General features: G+C 42.4%; 3 protein-coding genes across 5 annotated transcripts in view; 1 reads left to right on the forward strand and 2 right to left on the reverse strand.

Annotated features, from left to right (window-relative positions):
• The window catches only part of dachc (dachshund c), a 23,206-nt gene extending 14,691 nt beyond the window's left edge, over positions 1–8,515 (reverse strand). For both annotated transcript variants that reach the window (XM_056435461.1, XM_056435460.1), the window contains exons 1-2: positions 7,811–8,515; positions 1,100–1,209 (exon numbers count right to left, since the gene is read on the reverse strand). In XM_056435461.1, coding sequence (XP_056291436.1) covers positions 1,100–1,209; positions 7,811–8,394 — 694 coding nt within the window. In that variant the 5' untranslated portion in view covers positions 8,395–8,515. The remainder of the gene's footprint in view (positions 1–1,099; positions 1,210–7,810) is intronic.
• Positions 8,335–21,952, forward strand: bora (bora aurora kinase A activator). Of its 2 annotated transcripts, none has more exons than XM_056435462.1 (12): positions 8,335–8,403; positions 18,202–18,375; positions 18,548–18,654; positions 18,780–18,825; positions 18,934–19,012; positions 19,139–19,183; positions 19,276–19,332; positions 19,422–19,702; positions 19,912–20,074; positions 20,204–20,760; positions 20,884–21,024; positions 21,190–21,952. In XM_056435462.1, exons 2-12 carry the CDS (start codon positions 18,220–18,222, stop codon positions 21,208–21,210), a joined length of 1,653 nt encoding a protein of 550 aa, XP_056291437.1. In that variant the 5' UTR covers positions 8,335–8,403; positions 18,202–18,219; the 3' UTR covers positions 21,211–21,952. The 2 variants fall into 2 exon arrangements, with proteins under 2 accessions (XP_056291437.1, XP_056291438.1); XM_056435463.1 differs by lacking the exon at positions 8,335–8,403 and adding an exon at positions 17,868–17,888.
• Positions 15,652–17,707, reverse strand: mzt1 (mitotic spindle organizing protein 1). The gene is made up of 3 exons (XM_056435464.1): positions 17,434–17,707; positions 17,069–17,214; positions 15,652–16,237 (listed from the first exon to the last, which is right to left on the reverse strand). The coding sequence occupies exons 1-3, from the start codon at positions 17,483–17,485 to the stop codon at positions 16,214–16,216; spliced, it is 222 nt and encodes a 73-aa protein (XP_056291439.1). The 5' UTR covers positions 17,486–17,707; the 3' UTR covers positions 15,652–16,213.
• Positions 21,953–22,148: the final 196 nt, after the last annotated feature.

Raw genomic sequence — 22,148 nt, forward strand, 5'->3', positions numbered from 1 at the left:
GACAGCTGAAAAGAGACAGAATATGAACTTTTCCAGCAGCGCCTCTGAGGGCTGAAGCAACAATGTGTCACTAATTCACTGTTTAGAGCAGCTCATGGAGCCAAAAGAGGGATTTCCACTTTTACTTCTGTACAATTCTGAAGAATTACAAACCTTGACCTCATGGAAAGTGAAAAGAGGGATTTAGAGAGCCAGATAGTCTTTCTCCTATTAATGGATCTGTGATACAGAATACACTGGCAAAGTAAATTGACTTGTTTTGAGTGTGACTTTTTTCACCGAATAATATATGAATATATTATCAAATGTTTTGTTGTCTCCCAAAAGCATAATAAATACAATTATTTGCATTGTTAGTTTTCTGTTTGATCTTTTATTCTTCTATTTATTCTTATAAATTATGTTTGATATTTCCACATGTCATACCTTTGCATTTAAGAACTGTATCTTACTACATGTGTCAGTAACTGCAATTTGTGTTAAAAAAAGTAACATTATTAATAATATATCTACTTTTTTCCTTATCCCCTTGTTACGTGATGCTGGACCAGAGGCTCTGATGTGTCTGACTGATCCTCATTCATGTCGAGGTTTGATAGTAAAAGTATATTGATTCTTTGATTTGAAACAAATATATCTGAAGTCTATACTGTGTCATGCGTCAAGTAGATCATCTTAGAAAAAGAGTTGTAATTAATATCCAGAGTACAGCTTACCGAAAGGTTACCGATATTGTTGTGACTGCTATTATAGTGTAGAAAAGAAATCAGAGAGGAAATACAAAATTATGAGAAACTGAAAATAGCTCACAAGAATCTGTCAAAAGCGTATCTTTAAGTTTTGCATTAAAAAAGGCAAATTGGAAAATGAAATGCAACATTTTACAAATCATGAAAATCTAACACAACTAAACTGATTTGGCAAAAACATTTTTTGATTTTGGAACTAGAAATATGCCCCACTAGTCAATTCCAGATGCACAGTGGACATTAGAATTTATATGGTGTCAGATATTATTTCCCTCAACAGTGGTAGTATGTGCGTCTGTACAATGCGTGCACATGGGTACATATGTGCGTAGTGAGGGCTGGGTGGTCACCTGCAGGAGGTATGATTCCTGCATGCATCAGGCCGCTGTGGGACAGCAGGTGGTGAGTCCCGCCCTCTGTCACACTCTGCAGCCTCTTGGGCGGTCGTCCCGGCCTCGAACTGCAGACAGAAAACACAGGTTTAACATTAGTCATTAGTCAGTTTAACACTTAATACCCCCTCCGTTGTTCACGCTGTGACTGTGATGGGCGGCGTGGTTATAGAAGCTGCCCCTCAGTCTGTAAACCTCTGATACTGCTGAAGTGTCAACAAGCAAAACACTGAAACCCGAGCCGTTCCAGGAAGGCTTCTATACAGCAAATCTGAGCTCCCTGTGGATACGAGCAAGCAAAAAATGAGTTTTCCTATGGCATCAATAAAGCACCTCATTACTGTTCAGCTTACTCATTCATTTGTTTGCTTATTAAATGTGTTTGCTCGCCTCCTTCCCTCTCCGTCCTTTCCTCATTTGGTCATTTTCTTTTTTCCCGCCATGTCACACACTTCCTCAATAAAGGCTGCGACTACAAGCAGATTCACATGGTTTGATTGAGCCAGGCATGCTCAATCAATCCTGGAGGAGGTATGTGAAAAGCTGTCAGACATCACTTTGGCTCTGACTAAACGGTGTGAATGTCCTGACAGGGGAAATGACACGGGCCACATCAGGCTTAATGACAACCAGCGCAGCTCATCTCCTTTCAGAGCAACTTGACATTAGATAACATGAGTTTGTGGGCGATTATGGGGCTGTGAAGTGTATGTGTGTGTGTGTGTGTGTGTGTGTGATATTAAAAGACAGGAGTCAGTGTAAGAGGAGAAAAGACGAGGGGAAGTTAAAAAGAATGCGTGACAGAGAGCAAAAGAATCAACAATAAAGATGAAAAGGGAGATGGAGGGAAAGATGAAGAGATGTGGAGTGAGGGGAGAAGACAAGAGGAAATGCATAAAGGGAGAGTCCGAGAGAGTGAGAAAAGGTGGGGAAGTAAAAAAAATTAAAAAAAGAGGGAGAGATGGACTAGCAGCAGCTTCCTAGCGTGGGGTGTCTTTGAGCAGATTTTAATTAGAATCTAATCCAGCCGTCATTAAGGCCCCATAAACGAAGCTGTCAGTCAGGAGATTAATGGCGCACCATTTGCATATTGCATATAATTCATCAATTACCCAGCAGAAAGGACCAATCCCCTGTTGACACACCCACTGGCTGAGAGGGGTGGGACACACACACACACACACACACAAAGACAGAAGGAAAGATTGGGTAGTCACTAACTGTGGGAGAAAAACAGGTAGCTTGAGTGTGTGTGTGTGTGAGTGCACACCAGTGTGTGTGTGTGGTTGTGTGTGATATATGTGTGTGTGTGTGTGTGTATGAAGTGTTCAAAGGTTAATTTGATGAGCCGATGAGCTCCACAGTTCCTGCCCTCAGTTTTAATGAGTTGTTATTATTGTCTCTTATTATGGGCCCAGACCGACTGGGATGTGACAGCTGACATCAGATAACACACACACACACACACACACACACACACACACACACACACACACACACACACATACAGACAGGGAGAAAGACACACTCAGGTAAATGTTCACATGTTAACACACACACACACACACACACACTGACAGACAGACAGACGGAATGTGCAAGAGGGATGTATGTCTGTGTGTGTGTGTGTCTGTTTGTGCGTGTGTGTGTGTGTCTGTTAGCGGGGGTGCATTCACAACACACATTATTTTTTACAGTGCATATTGAGAAGCATACTGTGCTTAACAAAAGCAGGAAATGTATTTTTAGTTTTCAAGTTTGAAGGTAAAGCAACATAGTTCCACTGCAACTGATGTTGGAACACCTTAAATGAACACACACACACACGCACACACACAAACAAACACGTGCACACAAATGCAGAGGCCAACACCGGTCAGGGGAAATAAAATACACTGAGACCACAAAGTCTGTGGTTGGTTTTTACAGCAGCCGCTTCCCTTTCCCTTAATACTGTTTATATGCACACACTAATTAATGGCATGTGTGTGTGTTGTGTTCTTGTTAGTGGGTGTGTATATGTTGATTTTTAGGGGGCATAAAGAACTGGAACCTAATTTTGTGTTTAGTCTGCAAGTGCGTTGGTACATCAAAGTGACCCGTAGAGGGAGGTCCATGTGTGTGTTAAACATGCAAGTGTGTTTTGTGAGTGAGTGTGTGCGTGTCTGTGTTTGTGTGTGTGCGTGCGTGCGTGTGTGTGTGTGTGTGAGGTTGGAGAGCACCGGTTCCCTGAGGTAGGATTAATGAAAAAGCCTTTCATGGAAAAGTCATCAAGCTGTGGGGATGGAATGAGAGAGAGGAGGGGGGAGAGAGAAAACAGTTCATTCTGTGTGTGTGTGTGTGGATATAAAGTGTGTGTGTGTGTGTGTGAGGGGGTGTATGGCTTATGACCTCTTTGTCTCAAACTTTAATTAAAATCTCACCCAGACGTCCTCCCTCATGCCAATGCTCCGGCCACACACACACACAACCACACATGAGAAAAAGGTTATCTGTACATTGAGGTCTGCCCTCCAAGCTTAGCTTCGCTTAGTGTGTGTGTGTGTGTGTGTGTGTGTGTGTCTGTGCGTGTGTGTGTGTTACCTGAAACATGAAACGCCAAACATGGCAGCTGAAGCTTAGCACAGGTGGAACAGAAACAAAACATAACAAAGATGACAGATCTTTCTCTTCCCCGCTAACACACACACACACACACAGTGTGGAAAAAGAAAAGTCATGAAAGAAGAGGAAGTGTTGCAGTCAAAACAGTGGAACAGCTACTGACTTGGAGAGACTGAGGTGCTGATAGGTAGCAGCTGTGTGTGTGTGTTTACGTGAGTGTGTCTCGGAGAACTAGCTCAAACAAGATTTTGTTTGGAATATATTAGCGCCGGTTTACAGCTCCCATGCTCCCATCCTTTCAATCTGTGTTTATCACACGGGGTTTGTATTCGCCGTCACGGTCCGGTTTGATAAATCATATCGTTGTCGCCGTTTCGTAGGAAGACTTATGCTGCTGGTCAGAGGAGGCAGGGAAAGATTGATGTTGTGATCTTCCTCTCAAAATCGAGGGCTGGAAAAAAAATAAAAAGCTTTATGCGGCATTGTTATTAGGAAAGCCTGTGTGATGATGTCATGAAAGGAGCAGGCAGGACAAAACACACACACACACACACATACACAGGACGTTTGATCGCGGCAAGAATCTGATCTTCTAAACTGATACTGCCTAGCATTCCTCTCCCACATTCCAGGGTCAAGACGATGTCAAGACTGTGTGTGTGGGGGGGGGGGGGGGGTGTGCGTGTGCGTGTGTGTGTGTGTGTGTACTCTATTAAAACCTGTCATAGTGGAAAACGCAGAGGCCCTTTCTATCTCATCGTGTTCTTCTCTATAAAACATCAAAAGAGTGCAGAGGTTAAAGTTGAGATAATCACCCCATCCTAACACACACACACACACACACATCCTCCTCCTCCCCTTCATCCTAATGCTGCTGACTTTGACAGTGAGTTATGGCTTGGCAGTGGGGCTCGGCTTTGAGGAGTCCACCTTCCCACACATACACACAACGCCGGCTCGCCGATGCCAACTTATGCGGCCGAGGTTTGCCACAGAGAAACACAAAGGAGGAGCTTTTGTTGCACTCCGCAGGCCACTTTGTCTCATTTATCATTAATTGTTGAATTTTATTAAGTTATTTTTTTGTTTGCCCAAAGTTGATTCTATTCCTGAAGGAGGTCTGAAGAGGAATCAAGTCATCTGAAAACCATTATCTGTCGTATAAAGTAACCAGGACATTGTTTCTGGTCAGGCACTTGTTATACCATCACAAGCAAAAGTCAGTGTATCTCCTAAAATAGAGGTAAACAAAACCCAAACTGCATAGAAGACATCAAGTAATTCAGATGAACTTATTATTTAAGCATTGCTTAGAAAACACATATGTTGTGCTACTTTTCAGGTCTTTGTGCAAAAGATGTGTTGTAAAAAAATGCTTTGTTCTCATAGTTACCTCGCCACACTATACAACTTTTATGTTGGGGGCTCCACAACGAGTTTACAAACAGTATATATGTACAGTATATGCATACACACACACACACACACACACAGTTTGACCTGAGCGAGCTGTTTGATGTGTGTTCCAAACAGAGAATGAAACTGTTCCTTTGTGGGGGAGAAAGAAAAGGACGGAGGATCAGGTTGCCTCCTGCACGCCATGTTCTCTCTGTGGAACTAATGTCATTTAGCAGCAAAAGCCAGCAAACACACAGGCGTGACCGTGTGAGTTTGTGTGTTAGGAGATGACAGAGAGAGTGTGTGTGTGTTTGTATGCCACCTATGCATGAATTACAACTAGGCTTCGACTGAGGCTGAAGTCTGCCCTTCTTCATGGTTTGATGAGTCAGTGGTCAGGGTGTGTGTGTGTGTGTGTGTGTGTGTGTGTGTGTGTGCTTGCACAACTGGAGTAAAGAGTGAGACAAAGAGGAGATAGAAAGACAGTAATAAACAAAGGACATTTTCATAATTTCAATTGTGTTTAATCTTTCTAAAAAGAGCCAATGAATGAACAAACAGCCAAAAGAATAAACAGGAGGAATCCATGTAAAGCATCCTGTTAGTCATGTTAAACTATCAGACAAGGCTGTTATTTCCCCTCCAGCCTGTCGGACTGTACTGGACTGGAAAATAATAAGTGATGGCTGTCTTAATCAGTTACAAAAAACCTCACTGAGCCCTGACGCTGTCAGGGAGCCGTAACATCATGTTCTCGGAGATGAATTCGGCCTTCCCCGCTGTAGCGATAACCATCCAGAGTCCCACTTTTTTTTTTTTTTTTAATACCTGCTCCTATATGTTCGTCTATCCACACCAGGGATCACTTAGAAACGTCTACTTCGGGGGATGATGCTAATGGCCACCACAGCACATTTGAAGCCCTCAGACAAAGAATCACGGAAGTCGTTTGAAGATTTCAGTCGAGTGATGTTTTCAGATCTCATTAACTAAAGGCTGTTTGAGTGTTGCGTGGGTAATTAGAGACGGCGGAGGTTGTGTATTTTCAGCGGTTGTATAACAACGTTCCCATTAACACCTGACACGCGAGAAATCCCAAAGCAGCCAGAAGATGCATCTGGATTGTGTCTTGGTTGGGGGGCCTCAGACGCTTAAGCGCAGGTGCTAATCCATGCACATGAAGCTGGGAGCTGATTCTCATGGAGGTTTGTTTCTTTTGAGTGTGTCTCTGGTTTTTCTCAACAAGTCAACGCTTGCATCAAAGCTTAAAGATTAAAGTAGAGCCATAATAAAGCACCTGAATTATTTGACCTCCACCCAGGAACCACTACAAAATGAGGAGGTGTATACATTGCCAAATCAGGCTGTTTTTTGAAGTCTATCTGAACACATCTTGGCACATCCTCTTTCTGTATTTAATGGCAGGTGTAAATTGGATCATTCATGCTCCAAGGAGCAGGGATTAACTATCAAATAATATAAATTCCCCAAACCAGGGCTAATCCAAACTCAACTGGATTCAAACCCATGCTGTTATGAGCATGTGGTCTGCACAACAGCAGACTGAAGCGCCAGGAAACCACGAATCCCAGCCAATTTATGGACCCTTTATCCAAACATCTCTGTGGCGCATTGGATTGATGACCCATGTAGTTGGTCACCATCAGAGTTCTGCAAAACAGCTAATTTACATAATCGCATCATAAATACCGAGAATTCATTTAATCATCTCCTCTGTTCTGATGCTCAGGGCTAAAGAGTGTTGATATGATAAGACAGCGAGTTATTAAGGAGGGAGAGAAAGGGAGAGGAGGAGAGGGAAGGAGAGAGAGAGCAAAGGGATCAGTGAGTGAGTGAGTGAGCTTGTCCTGATTTAAGCTGCCGCTTGGGGCCAAATGAAAATTAATTAATTTCTGTGAAGAATCAATTTCTCAGAATGACAGTGTCAGATTCAATGCGTGCATGTGTCTGTGTGTGTATGTCTGTGTCAGAGAGAGACCGTGTGTATGTGTGTCAGAGAGAGCGAGAGATCATAGTGTTTGATAACATGACAAACTTTTTACAATTATTTTTATTAGGATTACTAAAATTAATTATCGCAGCTTTTATCATCTGTTAAAATGGTAAATAGTGACAGGCCCCGCAGAGAGGAAGAAAATCATTTTAAAAAAGGAGCCATCATCAAATAGTATACAACCGCCAATACAAATGAAAAAGAGATCATATTTTAAGACTAATTAATTCATGTAATATTCCTTGTCCCTGTACACCACAGTGTACATGTTGAACAGTGGCTTCTAGAAGACTCTATTAGTTTTTAATTGAGAGGAAGCTCATGCAGATATCAGAGTGAAGATAGAGCCGGATACATATTAGGATGGAGGCCCACCCTATAAGGCTGTTGCAAACTTATCGTTAACTATCATTCACTCACAATTTGCAATATTATTTAGATTGTTGTGATGAATCCTGGAAGTTGTGTCCAGACTGATATCAGATAGTATAAAGATACTAACACAAAATGTGTGTTCCCTTCTGCAAAAGCTATACCTGCTTTAGATAACCCCACCTGCTGCAGCTTGAAAACACCAACTGTAACCCTCCATCAGCCCCGTCACCACCGGGTCACACCGTCACCCCCGTCCGGTCTCCCGCCCCCCGCCTCACCTTGCGTTGGTGCAGTCGTTGTAGAGCGTCTCGAAGTCCTGCCTGGAGATGAGTTTGCACCGGTTCACCCCGGGCTGGATGGCCCCGAGCCCCCGCAGCACCCGGACCTGCTCCACGTTGCACACCACCGGGGCGATGTCCAGTCGTTTGAGCTTGGTGTAGACGGTGTGGAGCCCGCCGACCAGGTGCTTGAGGAACACGTCGAAAGCCTGAGGCAGGCAGATGAGCTCCGTGTCTTTCACCGTGAACGAGGCCAGGTTGGCACCTTTCACCTCCATCAGTTTGCACTCGTTGTTCTGCGGCGTGCTCTCCACGGGCGACGGGGTGGCGTACACCGGCTTACCGCTGCTGGACACCGGGGCCGCGCCGCTTTTCAGCGGCGTCCCGTTCGCTAGTAAGAGTTCCGCCCGGAACTGGTGAAGCAGCGCCGGGTGCGCCAGCGGAGGAGCCGGGGAGGAGGCGGCGGACGGGGCCGCAGGTGGCGGAGAGTCGGTGGCCGGAGAGACGGAGCTCGGCGCCGGGTGGTGACCGAGTGTAGCGGCGGGGAGCAGAGCCGGAGCAGCCGCGGTTGTCATGGTCGTCATGGTCCGAAGGTATTAAAGTAAAAAAGTAAACTTCAAACTCAACTATTTTGAGAAAGTAACTTCGCCGGACAAATGCGGGTTCCTTTGCGAGAGGGAGGTGCGCATTGAGTGCGCCGAGGAGGAGGAGGAGGAGGAGGAGAAGAAGGGGGGGGGGGGGACACGAGAAGAGGAGAGGAGAAGAGACCGGGTCCGTGTGTGGGGAAAACAGATCACATAGTTGAATGAGAACGAGAGGAGGCTTGTCTCCGAGCTGGAGATGCTACTGTCACATTATCATAAAGAGGTGGAGCCTGGGTTTGTTCTTCGAGAGTGAGAGACACATTAACAGAGAGGGAGAGAGAGGAGAGGGAGAGAGCAAAGATTAGCCTACATAAACTTTGGATAAGCCTATTTATGAACGCCTAACGACATTTTAGTATTAATGCTTCTGACGGCACTCAATCAGTCTTCTTTAATGCATTTTAAACCTTCATGGCATCAGCTTCCCACAACATCGTTTGTGACTAATAGTTGTATAATTGTAGCCTATTATCTCTTTAAAAACATGTCTTGATTACTGTAGTTATATGTCCTGAGAGCAAATATTATCCATGTTTAAACGCTTTACGAGAGACTTGTTAAATCTGATTATCGCAGAGGAAGAAAAATACAAACAGGACCTTGAGAAGAGTCTTGAATACAATTTGAAACCATATCAGTTAAAGTGGCACGTCAAGGAGGTATGGTGGGAACTTTATGTCCAATGTAAAGAGTTTCAATTTAAATAAGTTACAATAAATTAACATACTACTAATACATCTGTTCTTTTTAATGACAACACCTTTTTTTATTTGATGGTAAAAATCAAAGCATATGGAGAAGTTAAGGAAAAAATACTTATTCATAACAAAATTATTTCATTTTGTCATTACATATTTTGTCCAAATATCCTACATTGCACCTCATTCCTCCTGGGTGCCATTGTTTTGTCCTTAAATTGTTTGTACCATCGTGATCTTAAAGCATCAATAAAACTAAATCTGAATTTGAATCAAACGGGATCCAAAAAAGAGTCGAACCAGAAAGATGAGAGAAAAGCTCAGGGGGCAATAACCTTGTCTTGACAAATTGACCCTTTTTACCTATTAACTGTACTGTATCCTCATCTAGCACCCCCATCCCCCCCACCCCTCACTCTCACACACACACACACACACACACACTCACACACACACTCCCATCATTTACATATGAGCTCGCAGTCCTTTCAAAGTGGCTTTCACGGAACATTGTGCTGATAATGATCTTGGGAGGGAGGGAGAGAGAGACACAGATCTCCAGAGACTCACCCTAAGACAAGGGGGAAGAGGATAAAACTCCGACTGTACTCCAACTCAAAGGACTTTAACACTCTTTTCCTCCCGACCCCCCCTCTCTCTCCAATAAGCCCTCTTGTGTTTTTTAATTGGCAGAAATTAATCTTTAGGATGTAGATGGTAGATTTACATTCATTAAAAGTCAAGAGAGGAAGCCAGGCTTGATGCTAATCAAATCTGCTTAATTATGCTTAACATGAGTATCTCCAGGGGAAGAGGAGAGAGAGAGAGAGAGGAGGGGGAGAGAGAGATAGCTAGAACTTTTTACTTTTTGCCTTTGATAACTCCTGCTGAGTATGGCCTTTTCCCTGCCAAAAAGAAATGTCACGACTCTCTTTCTCCATCTGTAGAAAATACACGATAAAGCCATCAGTGTTAAGCAGCTGATTCATTCCCACCTTTAAGTGTTTAATATAGTGAGACGTTCAGTTTTAACCTCCCAGGCCGCAGTGCACGGGAACTTTTCAGGCTTGTGGCGTCCTCTGATAATAGATTTACTGATATGAACCCAGTTAGCCTACAAATGGTGACATGAACAAGGGCCTGATGAGTAATATGTCAGTCCTAATAAATCATCTGTGATTTTAACCTTAGATGGTGGATTTTGTTTAATTTTTCATTTTAATTTATCCGTCCAAGGTCTGCTAAGCAACCAGTTTTTCAAGAGAACCCTGTTAGCAATATTGCAGGATGCCCTGGTGGGAAGTGACTTTGTCTCACAACAGGAAGGTCATAGGTTTAATTCCTACTGCAGCTATTGTGCTTAAAGTCCCATGAAATGAAACAATGAACCGATACTTGCTGCAAAATGTCTCCAGTAAGTGAAGTATACAGCGTACCATACCCAGGAGAAGAAATACATAAAGTGTAATAAACTCCTGATTTCACATTTCTACCAGGCTTTGATTGACAGACGGTTCATCCAATCTCCTTCCACGTGTTACGGAAAGTTTCTGAGGGAGATGTGTGACAGTTGATTAAGTTTCTCAAGTGATGTCATCTAGGTCAGCATTGGAGTGGGCTGTTTTACAAGGAAGAAGGATGCATGGAATAAAAAAAAGATGATATTTCTGCTTCTGCTGCATCGATAGTTGTCCTATTTTTTTTTTTTAACTGTCCATCGGGAGTTTGAAAAAGAGGAGAGCGATGCTCGTTTCCCCCCCATTAGACTTTGCAATCCTGACCACCTGGAGAAATTCTCCCCGCACTGAATATTACAGAGCTGATTAATTTGGTATATCTCGAGTCATATAATTGCTCCAGTAGTGTGTGATTTTTGCCTTGATTCATGTTTTTGTATCATTTATTCTACATTAGCTTGTTGTTTGAATGCTCTCGGATGAAATAGGAGAGCTGTGTTTGCTGTTTTTTTAGGCCTATGTTATGATCTCAGGTAGACTTACTGGCTAAATTCAACATTCGCTGAACCAATGTGCTTGCCAGAGATTTGAATCTGGTTTCAGACTCCTTTCCTCAACATTTTTTGCCGGTCTGAGACAAATACTCACGGCCTCCTTTTAAGAAACTAAATCTAGCTACAGTTTTCCTGTTCGTCTTTATCTTGCCGTGGTGCCGCCTTGAGCCAAAGAGACCAAGATAATACTCATGTTGTGTCGCTGTTTGAAAGCCAAGCTCTGGTCCTTTCCACATGTCTGTTTTGGCCAGTGAGCAGAGGAAGCACGAGGGAAATGTGTAGGTGGTTAGATCAGCCGATGAAGTGTAAATACCACTCAATCTGTTCTCATTAGAGGAGTAAAAACATACGAATCACTTCGCCTCTATTAAAAATGCCCCAGGGTCCTGGTTAAGTGCGAGTGTGCGTGTGTGTGAGAAGGAGGGGATGACAGAATGATGTTTTGGCATTTGTGTCTGCAGAGGGGATCTGAAATGCCACCACCATCAACGCTGCTTAATTCTCAGAAACACACTCTTAATCTGAACAGACAATCCGTTCCGACAGCCACTGTTATGGTTCAAATCAACTTGGAGTGAAGGGTGTGTGTGTGTGTGTGTGTGCTCTTGTGAGCGAGAGTGTACGTCATTGTGTTTTGGAATGTGATTAGGTGTCTATGTGTGTGCTCATCTCTTGAATGTGTGTGTGTGTGTGACCAAGATATCACACATACATTCCACATTCTCCTATGATAATGTGGATTGATTATGGATATGATAATGAGAGGCCGGCTCGGCGTCGCGACCTTCACAAGGTCTAATTGAAACAAGCGTTGGTCCTCCGAAGCACTTATCAAGTCACACGGCACATCATTAATCACTGAGAATACAAGCTGTCACTGCGACACACATGCACACACGCATACACACATTCTCTGTTTTCTGTTTTTCTAACATACACACACACATGCTCTGTCCTGTCTCTCTCTCTTTCTTTTAAGCACACACACACACACACACACAATGCAAGCTGTCACTACAATATGCCCGGCATTGTCTTCTTTTAAGGAGAGTGGACAGCTAGTCCACCCTCCATCTCTATTTTATACAAGAAAAGTTGAAGAACAATCAGGCTGTTGGAGTTAAACCTTTAAAAAGAAAGCAGAAGAAGACAAAAAAAAGAAAGAAACAGGAGACGGAATGTAAAAACAATTCAACAAACATGAACAGCTGTTCACTTCATCCAAACTCGCCTGGAATTGAATTAACTTGAGTTGTTTTATACCTGCTTTTATTGGAAGACAATTTAACAACCAAATGTGATTCCAATGTCTGATTAAGGCGGCATATGGTGCCTAGCTGTTAAACACAACGTGCTCAACAGCAGCTTAACGCCTCAGTGAGCCACTCGAATAAACTAATAAGCCCAAAATCATATTAGTCATTACATAGTCCAACACACAAAATTCCAATCTGATAAAAAGGTGGCTTCATTATCATCATAAGGAAGACACAAGGGATTTTGCACGTGCAACGTTGATGCCATCACCAACTTTGTTAATTGTTATTCAATTAACTGCTTTTGTTAATGAAACCAATTAATACTTTAAAACAAGCAGGGAGATATATGATTATTATGCATCTATGCAGAAGACAGCTAATTACAACTGTAAATCAATCAATTCTACATTAATCAGCTTGGAAAATGTCCAAAAATAACAAAGTCACGAAAAGACTTTGGAAGTTTTTTAAATTCTTTTTTACATATTTTGATTGCCATGCCATTATCCTGTCTAATGATTGTTAACGATCCTTTAAAGAGTTTATGATCCAATTTCCTTGCTGTGAATTTAATTGGGACCTAAATAGTCTAATCCTACGGTGTCTAAGTGCGGCCTGTATGTCATCAAGGGTGGTGAATTGGAGTAAGATCCAACAAGGTCACGGAGCACCTTTCTGGGAAGGCTCAGAGCTGAAGAAGGTTCGATCGGTTACATAAATATTAATAAATAAATCACTTTAGTGCCAGAATACAGACCTATATGAAGTATGATTTCTTCAGGATGTCCACTGTTCTTGGTGTCAATAAGTGGGTTTCAGGGGATGAATAAAATAAAATGCTGCTATCTATTTATGTAATGTATTGTCAGCGATAGAAACAGTATTCGGATTGCTTAAGTAAAAGTAGAAATACCACAATGTCAAAGCAATTAGAAGTAAAAGTCCACCCTTCAGAATTGCACTTAAAGCTGTATGAAAGAAGAAATTAAAGCTGCAAGGTCTGTTAAAGATAAAGTTAAAGCTGGTCACTTTCCGTGGTTGAATCTAGTGTATTACGATGCATCATATATATTATTTTATATGCATTTTATAGACTTTTAAACCAGAGAAAAAAGAAGAAAAAAAGCAGAGAAATAACTACAGCTGTGGTATAAATGTGGTAAAATTAACAGTAAATAAACTAAAGTCAAGGAAAAGTACCTGATGCATGATTAAATATTATGTATGTCATGCACATATAAGTTTCCAGGCACATGGATTTATCAAACACCAAAAATATCTTGTCAGCGGTAAAACATGTCAGCCAAATTTGATACCTCTGAGATATTATGTCTGAACAATTGAAAAAGTTTCCTTGACACACCACTCAAGTTGTTTTTGTACATCTAACCAGAAGAACTCATCAGTAAAAAAGTCTTCAAAACATTATAGCCATGAAATTATCATATAATTTGCAGTGGACATAACAAACAAAGGCCTGTCCCTACGGGGAGACCATTAGACCTACCTGCTTATGGCTAACGGTAATTAGTAACCTAAATATAACTGTGCACATAGAGATCTTTGACTTTTGGTTAATATCTCCGTCTACTCTACATTGTAGTTGTTTTCATGAGACACTATGTTTGTAATTTAGTTTTGTACAAACATCAACAGACCATCTTTCCTTATGCATAAGAAACTTCTAATCAGTCCGGTCTAATTATTTTTGTAACATCCATTGAGCACACCTGAACTGTAATCTTTCACTTTTAAATGAGACTGCCCTCATTTATCAGAAAAATAATCCTCAGGCTGGATAATTATCAGACATACAAACATAAACACCTTTAGAAGTTCAGACGTGAGGACCTGCTTAAGTTTATACAGTCATGTGACCTGACCAGTGGCCTAGTTGAACACCTCTTAGATGTTTATGCATATATGGACGCTAATCTCTCAGCCAGGACTGTGGGATTTGAGAATATTTTGTTTTATAGAGATCAAAGTATCTGCCTGGGATCAGGAGAAACCCTTCAAACACATCAGAGAGCAATGTATCCTGAAGCCCACGCCCACAGTAGCCAATCAAGCCATGCATAACTCTTTGTAAAAGCAAAAGAGTCTCAATGTGGGTCTCCCTCCATCAACATCTCCTGCAGCCCCCCCCCCCTCTCCGCCCCCCATGGAGGCCAGGGGTTGTTTAGGCTCATGAGCGATCAAGGAGAGCCACTGCGCCGTATCTGTGCGCCTCTCATAGTTGGCTAACACGATGCTGGTATTGAGGAACACAGAGATACCGTGTTAAGAGATCAAAGCGGCGGTGCAGAGATTTAGACTCGCAGCCTGTCAGTCAAGATGGCGAGACAAAGCAGGAGAAGACAGAAATGCTTACACACACTCGCGCGCTCTCCAGCTCGCTCGCCGGCTTTCTCGGTGGTGGGCCTGTGAGGGGTGAGGCGTGACTGTCAAGATGGCTTGGGGGGCTACTCATTTGTAGACATCTACAGCGCTGCATGAACACCTAAACTCTCACACACGTAGAGGACACACACACACACACACACAAGCTACCGATTCAAGCCCTTTAGGATGAGAGGTCGCTTCTAGCCTGTATATTGGCCTGTGGAGGAAAGTTCTGTGCTCTCAGCATTTTCCCTCGTCTCGAAGATGAATAGAGCTATTTCACAGACGGTGGAGAAACAAAACAATGCTCTGTGGTTTAGACACATGATGTAGAGGCTTCATTTCTGGTTGATCAAAGACAGGTTTATTTTGTCAAGTTTGCAATAAATCTTGATTTTTGTGTGTGGATAGACAGAAAGGGGGTACGGTTTAAGTTCAACGGGACATCCTGCTGTACAGAATGACCCGTGTTCCTGTCTTCTCTGTTGTACATGTTGATGTGATCACCTCGGCATGCTCTCTGTTTGTATCTTGTTCCCTTTTACCTAGTTTTACAGGAAATATCATTTCCTTTGCACAATCCTTTAGTAAATCTCAAGACCAATTTGAAAGCCATTAAGAATTACATCACTGGGGAAAAATGCTTTGTTATATTCTACAATGGGATCAAGGCTGCAAAGGGAAAAAAGACATCATGGTGAATAAATAGGGAAAATATGATTTAATAAGTAGCTGATAAAATCTCAGTATTAACTGTTCTCAAACATTGGGGAAACTATAATAGTGGAAACGTGCAGGTAAAAACAATAAACACCTTGGATAAGAAGAATGACACAACACCACCTTGTGGTTGTTGACTGAAACATTTTAATTTGGACTTTGAGCCGTCATTGATGCTTAAGCAGACAATGGAAATATCAAAAGGATTAAGTATAAGCAATGCATTATGTTTACACAGAATAAAATTAAACAATTCATAGCAAATGATATTTCAAGACATCATAACAAAAATTCTCATGGAAAGTGCAACACAAGCTAAATATCAGACATTGTAGGTATGCTCTTAAAATTAAGGCAGAATGTCAATGCTAAAACCACTCTGACCTTCCACGATACAAATGACCGGAGGAGAAACTTGCAGGTAAATCTGAGGCAGAATGGCTGAGCATGCCCTCATGTCGGAGGAGAAGATTTGTGTCGAGGAAGAGGACTGGCGTTGACACCTCCACCACACAAAACTCAGGACAAGTCAAAGCACAGAACAGGAACAGTTAGTCACCACGAAGGCGCAGCGGACACGATGCCAACACACTGGCAGATGTGATTGGCTGGAGAGCCCATCGTAGTTACAGATCCAGGGACGGGGCGTGTTCCCATTCAAGCTCAAACTGAGGCGAGCTGCAACTTCAGGTCGTGCAGTTTTCAGGAGCCTGAAAGAGAAAAGTGTCAGTGACGCATCGCCACGATTAATTATGAGATCACGATATTGTTTTTTTTAATGAAATTAAATTACACCTGCGTAATGGGCTGGCTACAACTGTGTAAAAGGATACATTCTTGAAATCTGATCATATTTGACTTTTTTTCAGGCCGATACATAAATCAAGTGAGTGCAAAAATCATAGAAATGCAATATATCTGTAAAACATGCACCATTCTGCACAATATTCAAATACACCCACAACTACACTAGAGAGCTCCCGCTGTATTAAATGGCATGGCAGAATCTGATGGCTGACACATTTTCTGTATTGTTTTATCGGACAGCTCTATGAACAATTTTGCATTTTAGAAGCTGTTTCGGAAGCGATACCAAAAGCATGATGTAGAAAGCAGCTGTAGGCGTCTCAATGTTCAGTCTGACACTACATTTGCTTTGAGCACTGGTTTCGTAGTTACATAAATGTAACATCGGAATAAGTGCATATATTATTGCTTGATTAATCGATAAACAGAAAATGTATGACGGTTTTGATTATCTAACACATGCAAGTAATTTATTTTAAATAACGACCAAACACAAGACTCTGGTTACACATTCCAAAATGTGAGGCTTTTCAATCCTTCTCACTGTTATTGTTAGCCGTTACAATGAGGTGGGGTGATTTCACTTTGGCAATAGACGTGATTCCTTAAAAATAAGTATTGATCAGCAGTTATGGATGTTAGTAAACAGGACCCTTGTGCACATCCCACAACATGTTCTCATTATGTTAATGTTCTGAAAATAAAGTCAGCTCTTTGGGAGCCTGTTTTTGTACCTTGAGGGTTTCAGAAGATTTACGCAGTTCTTTGATGACTGCAGACAAAGCTTCTGGGTTGATGCCTTGCTCACACAGTCTCACACATATCGACAGAGACTCCATGTCCAAACCCGTGTTCAGCAACCTGGAGATCTCAAGCAGCACTGTTGGAGGAAGCAGGCAACGCGTTGAGTTAGACATACATCCTTTTTTAGGTTCATTTTCTTGTCACAATATACAACTTGACTGCTTCACGTCCGATGCATTTTGTCATCAATACGATTACGAGCAAGCTAGAGGTTAGCAAACAAACATGGTATCTGGCAGCTTATTTTACAAATACACACACTACTGTATGTTAAGGATGTAAACAAGATATGTACCGTCCATGGTCTCCCGGACTGCGTTGAGGTTTGCATTTGCTGCACTTGCCATAGTGTAACGTGAGCCTGAATCCCGTTAGCCAACGCTTGCTAGCAGGTGGCTAATACATACGACTTGAGAAGGTCTCTTATAAGATTACGTTTTGTTGTTAATATGTGAGCCAGACGTTAAACTATTCGCATTCACTATTCGAAAAGCACTATCATTAACGGGCTGTATTAGCAGCTATTTAGCTAACTTGCCTGTTAAGCTAACTCACGAAACTGTTGCCGGAAGTGACGACAGGTCTTCGATGATTGGTTCCCACGAACGTTCTGCAACGTTTCTATTGGTCAGCGATCCTTATGGGCGAAATTGAAATATACGTTGGTTTGAATTCTCCCTGACGATTGTTTGCCGACTGCTGAATGACATTTGTTATCTGGGTGTTGAAAGTCCTGGCTCATTAACAGTTGTAAGTACCGAAATTACATATCGTTTTTTAATCGTTGACACATATGTACCTTTTACATTTCAGTAAAGTGGTGTGTGAGCAAAGACGACAGAAGGGATCGTGTAACCAAATCCCTTCACTAGCGTTAAAGGGAAAGCGAGCTAGCTAACTGCTTCCCTTGAAAGGCTACCGCGATAGTAACAGAAGTAACGCTAAGTGAACTTATATAACGTTAACTAAACAAAAATACAACAATGTACAACATGGAAGCTGTCTTTTGAGTGGATTATGCCTTGTCATTTATATGTCTAAAATGTCCTTTTCCTTCATGCAGAAGAGTATTTCATCTAAGATGGGGGACCGTGTGGAGCTATCGTTGCAGATCACTCCAGAGACTTCAGGCAGGCCTTCAATAAGAAACCCATTTGAAAGTCCCAATGACTACCACCACCTCCGCGAGACCCTGGTGCCAAGCCCATCTGTCTTCAAGTCCAAGCCTTGTAAAGCGGTCCGTTTGAACACCTCACTCGCACTCATAACCTCAATTATGTGGCCCTACTACTCTGGCCTGCTTTGTCAAACATCTCTTAATGCAAATATCTAAACATGGTGATATGTCCACACGTTTTTTTGCTCTACTGATGGAGCAAAACAACTAATCTTTTCTGTTTCTCCCTCAGACTCCACCCAAGTTTAACTGGTCTATTGATGAAATGGCCAGTCTCCTCCCAGTGCACATAGACCCAGAGGACATCCAGAGACAGTCTTTTTACCTGAGCCAGACAAGGTGTGTTCTGAAACACAGACATCTCAGTAGATGTGCAAATATCATGGATGACCTAATGACAAAACAGAAATTTCCTGTAGAGATTAAGTCATTTACTGGTGTCTGTCTTTTCTCTACCCATCTAGGATGGATTCTGACATTGAGGAAAAGCGACAGAATGCTATTGACCAGGTATGGATAATCTTATTAAACCACATCCTATTGGATAGAGAAGTTAATATATTGATGATTTATAGATTAATTTTGTTAATATGTAAATTTGTCTTTCTCCCGATCAAGTTTTTCACCAAAGGTGCCATTGTGCCCTCGCCCTGGGCAGCACCAGACACCCGTAGAGCCCCTCAGATGTATATGAACAGTAAGTTTATGTTTTTGTTCTGTTACTTTTAAAGACTAAAGTCTTTTTATAGTCACATTTTCACCCCTGCAGTATTGTATGTTATTTAAGCATTTTGTGCTCATGGGACTGTATTGTGTCTTTTAGGTTCCACGTCTTCAATGATTGTAGAAGAGCCAGAAAAAATATCAGGTTGGTGTGTTTTTTGAGAGTGTTTTGATGAACTTTCTACCAACTTCTTACTTGTTTTTTTAATTACCTTTTTAATTATTTTTATTTTGCAGTTTCTTGTCAGACCATTCTTTCATTACCCGTGTCTTTCAATTTGGAGAAAGTACTAGGTAAGCCACCAATAAACGCCATTACAATAAAATCAGAGTCTGTTATCACAGAGTATTTTCTCTCGAGTCACCATGTTTTTCCATCTCAGGGGATTATTATTGCTACCATGAAGCATGTGATGCTATGCAGGAGAGTCTCAGTTCCTCCTCCTTAAGACGGAAGCTCTTCCTCGATGGACAGAGCGCTTACAGCGACTCTGACTGCTCCAGCCCACCAAGCCCAGAGAGAAGCCATGTCGCAGAGGATAGGCTCTCTGTAAACCGAGCAGAGGGAGCTGTAGGATGGGTGGCAGGTCCTGAGGGAGAGGCTGTATCGCCTGACTTTTCCTCCCCTTTGTCCTGTTGCACGCCGGCTCCGACTCCCTCTACGGTGAGTGGAGACGCGTATGGGATGCAAATGCTAATTATTTCCAGAATCCATGTTCTGTTTATTGACTTATCTTTTAAGCACTCGTGTATCATAGGATTTTGGCTGACTGATTTTCAAATAGGATTTAAAATATTCTTTCTTGTACATGGATCAAACTGTTTATTGATTTAACACTTGCACTGTCGAACAAAAATGTCTCTTTCCTGTAGGGTCAGTTCTCGTCCAGTCCCATCCAGCATGGCCACTTCCGGGACTGCAGCCTCGGCAGCATCACCAGTCCTCTGTTCCCCGATAGGTCGTCTCCCGCTGGCTTCGTCTCGCCCACAATTTCACCTATTGTTGCACATGCGCAACGCACACCCGTATGCTCAGGTAGACTATACGTTTCGTCACGCACACGGAATAAGGCAGAATTGTTTTACGATTAGTTATTTTTTAAATAGACACTGCGGTAATGTTTCCAAGTTTCTCTTAAAACTGAATCTTATGTTCTTTCTTTAGCTGAGAGGAAGCAGCCGAGCAATTTTACTCCACTGGGTAAAAATGTCACTCCTTGCAACGAGAGTCCCTTGGTCGAGGGTTGCTCTCCCATTCGTAGCTGCTCCCCACACCTGCTCCATGGCCAAGACGAGTCCCAGCACAATGCCAGACCCAGAGTCCGCTGCTGGGCCTCCCCTCCCCTCATCTCCCCGATCCTTAACCCTAAGCTTCAAGACAATCAAGAGGCTGAGCACCAACTCCCCTACTCTTCTCCGTCTTCTTCTTCCTCCTCTTCTCTCCCCCCAATGGAGTTAGATTCACCCTCGCCCCTGGCCCTTGACGCACACCACGCCGACACTGAGAGAGTTAGCTTGGCCCCTATGGAACCTGTGAAAATGGAGGAGGGCAAGGACGCAGGGACCGAAGGGAGGTTGGAGGAAGAAGAGGAGGAAGGTGCCGGGCTTTCGGCACAGCTGACCAGCTCTCGTATGGGCAACGCGTCGGCAACAGAAAGCTCTCGTATGTTTGTTTCTCTTCTGGCGGAGGGAAGCAGCATACGCTACGATTCCAGCATGCAGGTTCGTGTGAGCCGTTTCATCCGGGCTAAAGAGTCGCTTTAAGTAACTCTTGAATGAATTAATTCTCATGTCTCAGTTCATGTTTGTCTAACTAAATACGGACTGCTTTTCATGTGCATTCAGGTGGACAGCGGGTACAACACTACCTCAGCAGGCACTGCCAGCCTCATCGACGGCCTCAGCTCTGACTGCCACGGCAAAGAGTCCTTCAGTTCAAACCTGGCAGAAGACGCCTTCCAACTCACTCGGCACACGAAAGTAAAGGTGAGTTAACCCTCACACACAAACACAGGCGGGCGGTTACTTGAGTTTGTCTTTTATTTAATGCAGTATCAGCACTATTTAAAATCCATTCCTGAAATGTTCATGTCGGCAGTGTTGTGCTGCGAGGCTTTTTATGCCACTAAAAGTGAGTTTCTTATTTTCCAGGTATTTTATCCTCACCACTAAGCCATCTGATCGATGGATTTTAAAGGGACACCTCTTCCAGTGGAAGCTTAAGATGAATCGTTTGCAACCAAATACAGCAAAGTTTACACTGTTTTGAAGCGTCTATGTTGCATTGATTTGGTTAGGGGTTTTACGATTGGTTACTCGGTTGGTTTTTTTAAGGTTTGAAGTTCAAGTTGTCATACTGAGAGCAAATGCTCTCACACACATGTTTCATCACCGGTTGAAAGGGAGAAGACGAGCCCAGAGCCTGTCTTAGTCCCACTGTAAGACACTGAATAGCAAAGATTATTAGTAAACAGTTCGGTTGGACCCAGTACGGTTTACTGGTATGATAAAGGGAAAGGACTTTTTTTAACATTCTGTATCAGTTTTGCACAACAGTAACCTCCTTGATTGCAGTATTGACGCCACGGTCATTTCATTTGTTCTACTTGGTGCTGACATGAGCAAACTGATGGATCCTGATTTTCAGATGACTTCAGATTTGTACTGTATTTATCTTTTTATAAAGCAGTTTATCATGTTTTTTTATGATTAGAGATTTTATTGAATGACTAAAATGTGAACACGGGTTACTTATGAATCTTATTTGGATTGTGAGAATATTTATTCCTGAATAAGACTCAATGAATAATGCCACTAGCAAATTAAGAGTTGATTGAGCCATTTGTCGTTTTTATTCAAATATACTTGGAAGCATTGGCTGGATTGTTATTGCATTAAATTAACTTGAATTCTTTGGCTTAAGACAGTTTTTGAGTTAGTAGTTTCCACCATGTATGTGTATCTTGACTTCATGGTTAAATAACTCTGGTATGTGAACACGTGTGGACCAGGGATACTCAACCTGCATTGCTGGGGGGCCCCTTTTGCAATATACCAGGAGACAGATAATAAACATTCATATTTAGCAAATAAAATGAAAAAAACATTAA

Source organism: Pseudoliparis swirei, chromosome 17, assembly GCF_029220125.1.
Source record: "Pseudoliparis swirei isolate HS2019 ecotype Mariana Trench chromosome 17, NWPU_hadal_v1, whole genome shotgun sequence".
In the NCBI taxonomy this organism is placed as follows: domain Eukaryota; kingdom Metazoa; phylum Chordata; class Actinopteri; order Perciformes; family Liparidae; genus Pseudoliparis; species Pseudoliparis swirei.